This window comes from Phoxinus phoxinus (assembly GCF_949152265.1).
Source record: "Phoxinus phoxinus genome assembly, chromosome: 9".
NCBI lineage: Eukaryota > Metazoa > Chordata > Actinopteri > Cypriniformes > Leuciscidae > Phoxinus > Phoxinus phoxinus.
This window is the reverse complement of record NC_136884.1, coordinates 12,776,192-12,789,479: the sequence shown is the minus strand read 5'-3', so window position 1 is coordinate 12,789,479 and position 13,288 is coordinate 12,776,192. Positions and strand designations below refer to the sequence as shown.

General features: G+C 34.6%; 3 protein-coding genes across 6 annotated transcripts; 2 read left to right on the top strand and 1 right to left on the bottom strand.

The window, feature by feature from the left end:
• Positions 1–226: 226 nt before the first annotated feature.
• On the bottom strand, positions 227–2,468 carry lamtor4 (late endosomal/lysosomal adaptor, MAPK and MTOR activator 4). Its single transcript, XM_079622917.1, has 4 exons — positions 2,048–2,468; positions 1,755–1,835; positions 1,213–1,330; positions 227–1,075 (listed from the first exon to the last, which is right to left on the bottom strand). Exons 1-4 carry the CDS (start codon positions 2,048–2,050, stop codon positions 978–980), a joined length of 300 nt encoding a protein of 99 aa, XP_079479043.1. The 5' UTR covers positions 2,051–2,468; the 3' UTR covers positions 227–977.
• atp6v1f (ATPase H+ transporting V1 subunit F) lies at positions 2,408–3,994 on the top strand. Its single transcript, XM_079622916.1, has 2 exons — positions 2,408–2,681; positions 3,163–3,994. The coding sequence occupies exons 1-2, from the start codon at positions 2,524–2,526 to the stop codon at positions 3,362–3,364; spliced, it is 360 nt and encodes a 119-aa protein (XP_079479042.1). The 5' UTR covers positions 2,408–2,523; the 3' UTR covers positions 3,365–3,994.
• Positions 3,995–8,723: 4,729 nt separating this feature from the next.
• LOC307003920 (uncharacterized protein) lies at positions 8,724–10,635 on the top strand. Of its 4 annotated transcripts, none has more exons than XM_079622806.1 (5): positions 8,724–8,854; positions 8,953–9,048; positions 9,346–9,396; positions 10,135–10,158; positions 10,340–10,635. In XM_079622806.1, the coding sequence occupies exons 1-5, from the start codon at positions 8,772–8,774 to the stop codon at positions 10,455–10,457; spliced, it is 372 nt and encodes a 123-aa protein (XP_079478932.1). In that variant the 5' UTR covers positions 8,724–8,771; the 3' UTR covers positions 10,458–10,635. The 4 variants fall into 4 exon arrangements, with proteins under 4 accessions (XP_079478932.1, XP_079478931.1, XP_079478930.1 ...); XM_079622805.1 differs by having other exon boundaries at positions 8,730–8,854; positions 8,950–9,048; positions 10,343–10,635; XM_079622804.1 differs by having other exon boundaries at positions 8,730–8,854; positions 8,950–9,048.
• Positions 10,636–13,288: the final 2,653 nt, after the last annotated feature.

The following is a 13,288-nucleotide window of genomic DNA, read 5'->3' as shown; positions in this document are numbered from 1 at the left end:
ACTATTCTTATTCCACATTATGCTTATGGTTGAAATCATCAAAATATATTTTTATGTATTTTTTTTCCTTTATTGTTTTTGTTTGTTTACTATATTATATATATATATAATGCCTAAGACCTTGACAGATACATTTTAAACTCTAAAATAAAGGTTATAGTAACAGAATTAAATTATTCAGCATTGATTGTTTTAACCACAGATGATTCTTGACAAGGAACAAAACTAAAATGCATAGTAATTTATTTAATATATTATTGTTAATGCAGTTATTCAAAGATTTGATTTCAAGCCTGTTAATTAAACACATTTGGAAATAGACTGTAAAAAGTCAAATTCAGTGCACTTAAGTTTCTGCTTTCACAGATCCAAGAGAAAATAACTTTGTATTATTATAACACCTCACTACAAGCTCTCACACTTTACATTAAGATTGGAATATGAAACTCATAATACAATAATAACACCCAGTGTAATATTGTCAAAAATAAACCGCTTCCGTGGCTAATACACGTATACGGTATTCCAGCCTATTAAGATTTCTGCATAAAGATATAATGTGATGAGCAGGTCCTTAAGTCAAAACATGCCTGTATTTTTATGAGGAAGCTGTATGTTAAAAGATTAAATGGGTTAAATGTAAATACAAATCTATAGTCATCTCCATTAATACAGTAATTGAAACCACTCAATCATAAATGGGGGCTAAAATATTAACAGCATTTAATCTGGCATCAGATGAATCCTGTGACCACTAACATTGCAGTTGTTTGAGAAAACACATTAACTTACTCAGGTTCAGGTCAAATACACCTGACACCAGCAAAGGCCCCCAATTCGGTGTAATAAAGTCTTCTTACAAAAGAAATTCATTGTGATTGTGCTAAACATCAGATGGTTGCGATGGCTGTTTCAATGTGAGGGCACCAATTTGAGCTTGTAAAAGTGGGTAAGATCAGTCCATATTATCCTCTTTACTACACAATAACAGGTTCCCGCTGGTTGTTCTGCCTTTTGACTACAAAAACTTTTTGTCCTGAGATGGTCACAGCATAAACGTAGTCTTCAAACATCACTATGGGGAAAAAAAGAAAATCACAGTTACAGCGGGATATTTATTAAGTGGTAGCTTAACACAGAATTTGAGGATAATTTACTGTAGTATAGTGATTAAAATCATGCTGTCCAAACAAAAACACGCATGTTCCTTACCTGACATGCGTTTGAAAGGGGGCTCAGCTGTCCCGTGCAACCTGAAACGACAGGCCGTTCTGACCATCTGCATGATCACTCCTGCCGTGTGCTCGTCATTCTCCAGCTCTCCTGCGGACTGTAAGAGAACAATGTTTACAAAAGAACTTCACAAAAACAAGAGTCCACAATTAAACACCTAATATTGTCTGACAGTAACAATGGTATTATTGACCAATAAATTGTCTATCAACCTATCTATCTTACCTCTCTCTCTCTCTCTCTCTCTCTCTCACACACACACACACACACACACACACACACACACACACACACACACACACACACACTCTATCTCTTTATATTAAAATTAGTCTTATTTTTTAATTACAGCAAAGACACTGTGTTATATGTATGGACAATTATCTTATTCTTTCTTTGGATTTTTCTTTTCTTTTCAACTTAAGAGTATCTATTCAACAACACGCAATCTCTTTGTGTACAGTAGTTGCGATAAGTAAAGTGATTAATTTTTACTGCTCATTAAATGTTTAATAACTTACCGCAAGTACACCGTCCTCACTAATAACCAAATACCCAATCTGATCGGGTATTCTCTCTAAACCTTGGGTCAGAGCGGTGGTCTGCAATTCAACACAAGGAAACGCAGGCATTAAACAGTTGTAGAGATCATACGTTTAATAATTCGTTACAGTTTTACTGCTTTCTCCATCACACATTATGTATAATATCACTTTTATGTTTTCCATAAGCATGCGCACAACACAACAAAACCTTTTCATTAAAAGAAACATTTAGTTTAGACAAATGCCTCCAAAGTAACAATTATATTTACCATTTTTAGGCAGTGCTGATGAATTTACACTGTCGTCTTGTCTTCCTTCACACCTCACCTCACGTGACTGACAAACAAGAGTCGCGTGTATATAACGTCATCGCAGAAAAATATTGCGTTTCTTGTATATTCTACATCACTGTTAAGTTTTTATGCTTCGGGAATGTACAACATGTGATACTATCGTCAAAGGATTAAAATGTTGCGTATTGTGACACAATTCTGCCAGTATTCAGGCTGTGCGTGCACTTATTCTGATTCAGGATCAGATTTGTCATTATCACCACGCTTAGGGCGGGATTGATTAACACGAGCAGCACAGATCCCAGATCAGCTGTCTAAATAAAGCGCTTACGGTCTAGTCAAAGCGGAAGTGCACGAGTCAGCTGATTAAAGCATATGATCCCTACAGGACGGAAAAACATTTCACCCTCTGATTCTGTCTTTTATTTGAGCGAAAATAAGAAAAAATCGCAATGGCTGGACGGGGGAAATTAATCGCCGTTATAGGGGATGAAGACACATGTACCGGATTCCTCCTCGGAGGGATTGGAGAGCTCAATAAAAACCGAAAACCCAATTTCTTGGTGGTGGAAAAGGACACTAGCATCACAGAGATAGAGGAGACCTTCAAGTAAGATACAATATTTGAAATATCTGAATGATTTAAAATAATATGTTACAATCCAAAATAAAATACATAGCCTAAATAAATAAGAAAAAATATTCCATCGTAAATATTAGTATATGGATATTGACTAATGACGTTATCATTCACGAATAAAATTGACTAGCCTCCCTATACTTTTTCTGTTCTATCTATCTATCTATCTATCTATCTATCTATCTATCTATCTATCTATCTATCTATCTATCTATCTATCTATCTAAAGAATAAGTATGTAGGTTATAGAACTTAGCCTAATTATTCAACATTGATTGATTTAACCAAAAATACTTTGATGATTCCAGTATATTCCTATACATTACTATGTGCCAATTGCTTTTACAAGGTTTTTGAATAATCACATTTTGACTGGGAAGTGTAGATTGCATAATTCATAGTCCATAATGTAATTTTAACTTGAATATCAACATCAATTGCTCATTTACAGGAGTTTCCTGGCTCGCAGTGACATTGGCATCATCCTCATCAACCAGTTCATCGCAGAGATGATTCGTCATGCTATAGATGCCCACATGCAGTCCATCCCGGCCGTGCTGGAGATTCCCTCAAAAGAGCATCCGTATGACGCCTCCAAAGATTCCATCCTGCGACGGGCCAAGGGCATGTTCTCAGCAGAGGACTTCCGATAAGTTGATGCACCCATGGAGTCACAGTCTGGCCTGGGCAGATGCAAGGGTAAACAAGGGTTACTTCTTGTTCTCATCCATCTTGCTGAAGCTGGAAACCTTATTTTAAGGATTATATAATGATATGTTGTTAATGTGATGCTCTGTGATGTGTCTTTTGCCATTCCTGAAGTTTGAAGAGGAAGAAATAGTTTGTCGGCGCTCCTAATCATAATTGTTTAAATTATATACAATATTATTTATAATATATGTAAGAAAGAAAGACATTCATTATTTTACCCATTGTGTAACAGACATTATATATAGCAAGAAATTAAGTTACTTATAAATACTGTCCCTTCAATATTTATGCTCTGGAATGTCTTTCATTTCAAAGCTGATAATATTGGACTGCAGAACCACCGTTCAGTAATGGACCGCTTACAAATCTGTCTCAAATTACTTTAAGTGTTATCTGGACATTTTTAGTTCACGTATATCTGTAACTGTAATACAGTGGGCTATAAATGCATGATTTGTCATTGTGTTGGTTGACACGTTGAGCTGTACACTGTGTGATGTCATTAAAATATGTTACCTTACATCTTCAGAACTGAATTGCAGTTTATTAAAAGTAATGAAGTCTGACACTCCATTGGTGTTTGTGTGATGAATGTGTGTCTGATGTTTAAACAAATATAATTAAATATTATAATATAACCAAAAAGTAGACATCATAAAAATACAGGTGAAACTCGAAAAATTAGAATATCGGGCAAAAGTTCATTTATTTCAGTAATTCAACTTAAAAGGTGAAACTAATATATTATATAGACTCATTACATGCTATGTGAGATATTTCAAGCCTTTATTTGTCGAGCCTCACAGCTTATAAAAACCTTTCCATAATATTTTAATTTTGAATTTGGGGTTTTCATAAACTAAGCCATAATCATCAAAATTATAAAGGCTTGTAATATCTCACTTTGCATGTAACGAGTAATATATGAATTTCACCTTTTAAGTTGAATTGCTAAAATAAATTAACTTTTGCACGATATTCAAATTGTTTCACCTAATAAATATTAAAAGACACTGTAGTAAAATAATAACTTTCTTTTAAATTAAATCATACCACATAAATGATAAGAAGCCTCTCTGGCTTAATGCTTGTAGTAAAAATATGACATTCAGCTACACATCAGGATAATCATCCATGTTTTAAAACCACATGATGTAAGTTGTGCAATAATCATGAGAAATGAGAAATTGCTTTGGTGCCAGTTCCTGGAAATCACTGTTGTCACACTAACTAAAACTTATATCTAGGTAGGTAAACTGTATAGGTCTATTAATCGTTCTGTGTTTTTTAACTTAGACCTTCAATGTCAGCTCCCAAATATTTTCAGAATGTTGATAAGGTCCCATCACTCTAAAAGTGTCTGTCCTTGTCTTATTCAAGGACAAAACCCACTCCGGCCTGTGGGAATTACACACAGATTCAGATCCCTAAAGATTGATGAGCATTTGAATAATCGGGGAATTTTATATAAGCTTGAATCAACTGTGGTCTTATTCATTGCCCTTCAGTCTGTTCAGTAAGTCAGTGCTGGTGTGATGAACAGCATGTTTTCTGTCTGGACTCTCAGCTCTCTGATCCTCAGCTACACTCTTGCGTTTCCCATCTTCAATACCACAAGGTAAGATATTTTCAAGCTCAAAAAAGAGTTAATGTTGTATTTGATCCTAAAAATGTTATTCTTTTCAACAGTGTCTCTCATAAGGAGATTTCTCCTAATATTACAGAGAGGAACTCCACAGAGTATATTAAGACCAATCCAACAAACGGGTATAGAACATTTCCCACTTTACACGTATAGAATCCCATAAAAAATCCCATAGAGTCCAACAAAATGCTAAAACAATTCTCTCATCTAACCCAAATGTCTTGACTTTCCCATAGATCCGAAACAGGGATACGGAAAAGGCCTTCAATATTCCTGTAAGTCATGCGTTTAATTCATTTGTTTTAAAAACAATGCATATATAGTAGTATATTTCTATATATTATATTATATTTTATTAATAAAGTCAATCAAATTGAGACATTGACAGCTTTCATAAACCCTTTTCACATATCAAATCTGAAATGTCTGGTAAAATGTTACCATAAAATATAACAAATAACTTCCTGTCTCGTTCTTCCTGTGTCATTCTCGGCATCACCTTCTATCTATCTTTTTGACACACACCAGATTCATTGTATTAATGGCCTCTAAATAATTTCCTTACAGACAAAAGGACAGAATATTAATTTAAATCCTCATTCAGTGTTTCTTGGTGCCTGAAATACACTTCTCTCTCATTCCAGAAGGAGGTGTTTTCTGTCCACTTGTGCCATGTGGAACCTGGGGTCTATGCTACAGACTGGGGATGAGATTGCTGGGGACATGACCGATCCAATGGGAATTGGCAAGAAATAAAGCATGAACCTGAATGATGAAATAATGATGAAATGGTGTTTTCACTGAATATAAGAGGAAGTTTCACTAATATGTTACAGTGAAGTGATCTGTTTGGTTATCTTGCTGTAATTCTGTAAAAACAGGATTGATTTAGACGTTTTGTTTCATCCATCAGTTTATGCACTGTAGCGGACATTTGTTTTTATTGAATTTTAGTAAAAACCTTTCACAATTTACAGAAAATTGAACATCATATTTATTGCACTTTGTATTTTTATGATTGATTTTATAAGCAGGGTAAAATGTAGACTTGGACTTAATGTAGATGTTGTTCACCTGATGGGGAAGCACTTCAGGTGAAATAGGGTAAAAGAAAATAACAGCATGAAATATGATTCCAAACTTTGCCAAGTGATTATTATTTTAATAAAAAAAAATATATAGGCTATTACAAACACACCAAATGCAACACTATAGAAGGAACACCCTGTTGTCCATGTTTATACACACATATACATGACTATAAATGTTGTAATATTATTCATAACATAACTGAGACATATGTGCAAAGTGTGATTTATGTATGTTTAGTGGAAGCTGATTAATTTGAGAATGAAAACAATTTTTACCTGCAGTGTCTTCCTTTTTCTTTTTTTTCTTTTCCTTTTTATATGTAGTGAACATAAAATAAATTATTATTTAAAATACATTCATAATATGTATTATATATACATTAGAGTATTTAATATGTATTATTAATATTAATAATTTTTTTCACTATATATATATTTCAATATATTTTTCATGTAACACAAAAAAAATATTCTAGCTCATATTAATGGATTGCCGAAGTGAACATCCTCCCTGAATGAGTAAATATAAGTTCTAATCAGACATTCTCTAAATGTACTAAAATCCCTTTTTATCATTATTTTGGTTGTCACTTTGAGCATTGAAAATCATGAGAGGCAAAGTGTGATATATATAGTTAAAATGTGCTAGCTTACTAAACAAAATTATAAACGCAACACTTTTGTTTTTGCCCCCATTTTTCATGAGCTGAACTCAAAGATCTAAGACTTTTTCTATGTACACAAAAGGCCTATTTCTCTCAAATACTGTTCACAAATCTGTGATAGTGAGCACTTCTCCTTTGCCGAGATAATCCATCCACCTCACAGGTGTGGCATATCAAGATGCTGATAGATAGCATGATTATTGCACAGTTGTGCCACTGCCTACACCTTGTCCTAACTAAACGCGACGCCGCGACACGCGATAAAAGGCTGCGTCTTCTTATAAAATCTTATTTATCTTATTTAAATCTTATTTATAAAAAAAAATAAGATTCCAGCGACAAATAATTTGTCTGTCCACACTAGACGCGACTGCGAGATGCGTACAAATCAATCAAAACCCACAGCCAATCAGAACAGCGTGTGGGCGGGCTCTCGCGGCAAGTGCACAGCACCAGAGAGTAATCTTTACGGCACTCGCAAGAAAATGGAAAATTTTAAAGAACATTTTTCAAATTCACAAATATTACACCATTTAAACATTATTCAAATACATAGGCTACTGATTTACTAAACCAATCTTTGTCAAATAATAGCCTACACTTGTTTCTTTACAGTTTGTTCTGTTTCCATTTGTTTCATTTCACGATCTGAGGTGAATTATCCATTGTTGCTTTTACAGCTACAAAGCTGGGAGCACTAAATGATATTCAAAGTCACATGACACGCTTTCAACATTAAATAAAGCACATAAACAGTACCTGAGATTATCATTCCCACACTTTGTGTTTGTTGTTCCAGCGCAACGTCGCAGAAAAATAGAAACAGTTTCTAAAATAGAATCGTCGCTTGTCGCTGTCGTGGCTGGTTAGGACAAAAACTCTGATTAACATGGAATATATACTTTTTATCGCGTGTCGCGTTGCGTGTAGTTAGGACACGGATAGGCTGGCCACCATAAAAGGCCAATCTTTGAGTTTAGCTCATGGGGGCAAAAACAAAAGTGTTGCATTTAATTTTGTTCAGTGCCTCTTGGGAACTGTGAATTGCAGTTTACTAAAAACAATGTGTTACAAATCTGACACCCTTTCAGTTTGTGTTGTTTGGTGATTGAGTATCTGATGACTAAAAGTGGATCTGAAATAGCTGCCAGTTACGACTTCTCAAAGCTATCATCTCATTTTTAATTCATTCATTGACATGGCATTCAGCAGGATGTTTTCATAATCAGTTTTCATACATGTCTTTTGTGATTACTGGACAACTAACATAATATGGTTTGCACATGCTAGTGGTTTGCATGTGGTTTGCATGGTTATTAGCATGTGCAAACCATATTATGTTAGTTGTCCAGTAATCACAAAAGGCATGTATGAAACTGATTATGAAAACATCGTTATTGGCCCCAGTCCCTGATAAAACAGTCACTGAGAGAGGGAAACTCGTTAAAGCAGAGTATCTACAACCAAGAAACAGCTGATAAAAGAGAAATGAAGCCAGATCGGTTTGTCTTTAACAAAAGATAAACTGTCCATGGACAAAATATTCCCTCTTAAACTAATGTTAAAATTAAACTTTTTTGATAGACCTGAATATCCAAACACACACACACACTTTAGACAAAAATCTGGTCTTTTCCCATGATTGTTGCCCAACATTGTGACACTTCCAATTGATTTATTTATTATCCGTGGTTACTTATTACCTCCCTTTATACTTCAAAACACTGACAAGGTCTCATTAATCCTCTCTGTCTATCTTTTTATGTTAGTCTGTATCTTAATCAAGGACAAAACCTAGTCCTACCTGTGGGAATCACACACACATATATATAGCCTACAGATGTAAAACATATTTAAAGAATGTGAATGATCAGAGAATGATATGCTTGAATCAACTGTGGTCTTATTCATTGCCCGTCGCTCTGTTCAGTAAGTCAGTGCTGGTGTGATGAACAGCATGTTTTCTGTCTGGACTCTCAGCTCTCTGATCCTCAGCTACACTCTTGCGTTTCCCATCTTCAATAACACAAGGTAAGATATTTTCAAGCATAATTGACAAGTATGAGGAAAACGAATAAGACAAAAAAGACCATTCTTTTTCATACTTGTGATGTATTTGTTTTTAGCAGAGGATCTGATATGGAGACTTTTCCCAATGTAACAGAGATTATGGAAAACAATAAGACCAGACTCATGGAAAATATGGAGACTTTTCCCAATATCAGGTATACACACACACACACACACACACACACACACACACACACATGCTTGACAGAACAGCAACAGCGTGAATGAGTTGAGATGAGACTCGGACAGAGATCCAATGGAAATTGTCAAGAATTGGAGGAACATGAGCATGATCCTGAATTAGATAATTCTAGTGCTGTCTTTATGTTTTTTTTTCTCCATTTATTTCTCTCTTTCATTTCAGTAGCCTATCAAAATATGCTCAAATTCTCATTGTATTGTTGTCCAAAAAAGTGACCAATTCTGCTTCATTGAGATGTGTTTGTTTTCAGCACGGAATCCACAACGGTCATTTCCAATTTCACAGAGGTCATGGGAAACAGGTACGAAACAAGGGAAACACACACACACACACACACACACACACACACACACACACACACACACACACACACACACACACACACACACACACACACACACACACACACACACACACACACACACACACACACACACACACAGAAACAGTGTGAATGAGTTGTGATGAGATTCGGACTGAGATCCAATGGGAATTGACGGAACATGAGCATGATAAATGAGAGAATTCCAGTGCTGTCTTTATGGTATTTCTTCACCAACAGGAATGTTTTTTCTTCTTTTTCCCCCCTTTCATTTCAGTATCAAAATATGCTCAAATTCTCATTATAATGTTTTCCACAAAAGTGACCAATTCTGCTTCATCAAAATGTTTTTTTTTTCTTTAACATGGAATCTCTTATGAAGATTTCTTTCTTATCATTCCCTATTTCACAGGAAACTGGTATACTATATACACACACTCACATACAATGTTTCATAAACAACACTTTTATTGAATAAATGTTTTAAGTGAACTGATTTGACATTTCTTAATGCTTAGTTAAAATGTGTGAAAAAACACTTATGTGTGTTGACATATTATCGTCTAAAACAACTTTCGATAATATAATTCCACCTTGCGAACAATATTCTGAATGCAAATAATTATGAAATTGTGTAGATTTGTCTATGTGTTTTGCTTGTTTGTTATACAGAAATGCTTGTAAAATTGACCTGTTTGTTATGTTTGTCTTTTTTAGGTCAGATGATCACTTTCCCATGGGGTAAGAATTTTTAATAAACATGACAAGACTGAAATGTGAATGTCAATTTATAAAAGAGTTTATGTCATTCGCATGAGTACAATATAATTAAGCATGCAAGATTCTTCCTGGTAGCTCAATTTCTCTTTGGAAAAACGACTATATGGCATTCCAAAGCATGCTAATATTTTTCTGTACCCAGCAGATTCAACTGTCGACTATCTACCTGTACCGTGCATAACCTGCCCGTCAGGCTTCAGACTGGGGATGAGAAAGCAGGAAAGATCACACAGGACCCATGGGGGCCTGGGAAAAAATAAGAGATGTAGAAAAAGGAGAACAACTTTGGATTGTTTTTAGATAGATTTAATTGCAAAAAGTCTATCATTTGAGCTTTGTTTAGATTCAAAATTACCCACTTTCATTTGACATTTCATTATTCATGCAAAAAGAGTAAATATATAAATGTTTGTTATCAACACTTTGCTAATCTCATCTCTTCACACCAATGAAGAATAAAATCATTGTATTACTATCCATTGACTCCTTTTCCTTTCTTTCTTTAAATAAAAAATGGAAAAAACTAAAAGTTCGTAAGTTCAGCAAAATGTCTAGGCTGCATATTATCATAATATTTCAATTACAGTTTTTTTTACAGTCGCTATACACATTTCTCAATACTTAGGACAGCACAGTGAGCACAACAGAAGTATATGTGGGCTAAACTGTGGATCATTTATCATTTATGCTTACAAACTGTTTTCAAAACTGTTAAACTTAAGTTCAAAACAATAACATAATACAAAACTGGGTAACGCTTTAGATTACAGCCCGGAAAGTACTGCGTAATTACAGTTTTTCTCAATTGTTTACACACAAATACTGGTACTTGAGACACAATGACCACAACATGTAACTCATTCACCAACCCCCTGAACCAATTCTGCTAAACTACAAGCACAATTCCTGCTTTACACTCAAATTGCAGTTCTAAAACACACTTTTTTCAGAACACTACACACATTTCTCTGCATTTGGAACAATTTTCATGCAGAAAATCTCTTTTCACAAGGAACACCCTGCCATTCAAATATGCACACTGATTCATCACATGGGCAAACACCCGACACACAGTTTTACAATTAGCAATCAGAGCTTTAGCATAAAAGGGCAACAGGTGAGCTCTTCAATGGAGCAATGGATGCCAACATTGGATTTTCTTTTTTTACTGTAACTGTATACAGTAAATTCTTCTGTTGTTTTGTATGTAACCACTGTATGTGCAACTTTAAGTTGGTTAGGATGTACACTGTGTACATTGTTTTTGTGGGAAAAATTAAATATATTTGTTACCGTGTATTTGTATGTTCTGAGTATAAAAACAATATTCTAAAATATTTTACAACACACTTATGTATGTACTGTCTGTAGTAAGCGTAACACTGAACAAAAAAAAGGCCTAAGTCATTATGATGAATGGAGAAGGTTTTCCATTCATCATAGTGTTTTACATTGAGCACATGTTCAACTGGTTCTTATAAATGTCTGTTCATATGATGGTTTGTGTGTGTCATTTGAAAACAAAATACCATTTTGAGAAAAAATAACATGGTTTTGAATGTAAAGTTTAATTTTGCAGGAGAATTGAGGGGGTTTGCCCATTGTGAGTGTGTTTTTTTTAGTTCTGAGAATATGAGGCATGCTTTCAGAAAATGTGTGTAAACAATCGAGAAAAACTGTAATTTCACATTCAAAAGGCACTTAAACTACCAAACCACTTCATACATGTCTCAAATCAACACATTCTTCCATAACTTTATGCTTTCCTCTGTAAATTATTTCTTTCTTCTACCTCTCTACTGTTTAGAATTCACTGCGATATATGCTACTATAGAATGAATCAGACATGATACAATATGCTTCAATACTTTATATATTTTATGTCTCTTTTTTCCCCAAATTCCAAAGTATTGTCACCATCCACCGACACAGACACATTAGGAATCAGCTGTGGTTGGTCCAATTGTTTTTATACCATTTAATTTTTAGATTCTAAATATATTTCATTACAATATTACTGTGTAGAAATGTGGCAAAATGCGGTCTAATTCAGTTTTGTATTATGTTATTGTTTTGAACTTAAGTTTAACAGGTTTGTAAGCATGTGCAAATTGGGCTGTAGGTAGTTTTGGGGGTTGTTGTGTCGAAGTGAAAAAAGAGTTAATGTGATTTGAAATATGTATAGTCATTGAATGCATTTTGTGCCAAAGCAATGATAAATGATCCACAGTTTAGCCCACATATACTTCTGTTGTGCTCACTGTGTGAAGAGTTTTGAAAAAGTGACCTAAGTATTGAGAAATGTGTCCTAGCAACTGTAAAAAACTGTAATTGAAATATTATGATACAGTTTTTTACAATTGCTATGACAGTTTTTTCAATACATTTAACAAGTTTCCTAAACTCTTAACACGGTTAGCACAACATCAGTCTTTGTAGGCTATACAATTAACACATTTCTTGTTGCTTTGACACAAAATGCATACAGTTAACACAAATTTAAAATGCTTGAACTTCTTTTACACTCAAGCTCAACAAATACCAAAACAATGTAATTTTACTGCCAAATTTACAAATGCTTTCACACTGTATGTCAGAACAGATAACATCATGTTCTAAACATAACTTATAGGCTAAAGTCAAAGTGAACAGCTGTGCATATTGTGAATTGAAACACAAATATATGCCCTGTATTGTATTCCATTGCTACTGAGAAACAGCTTATTGAAGTTTTGCACATATATAAATTACAGCTGATTCCCATCCAGAAGCACACTCGGGTGTTGAGGTTCTTTCAATCGCATGATCAAATGTTCTAAAAGAGGACTCTAGGCTGATCTTGTGTGGAAAAGGAACAATATGGAGCAACACAAAGAGAGAAAGAAAGAAAGAAAGAAAGAAAGAAAGAAAGAAAGAAAGAAAGAAAGAAAGAAAGAAAGAAAGAAAGAAAGAAGCCTACACGAGGGAGAGGAAGACGAGTACCAGGACAAGGGAGAGGAGTGGGGCAAGGACCAGGACAAGGGAGAGGAGTGGGGCAAGGACCAGGACAAGGGAGAGGATTGGGGCAAGGACCAGGACAAGGGAGAGGAGT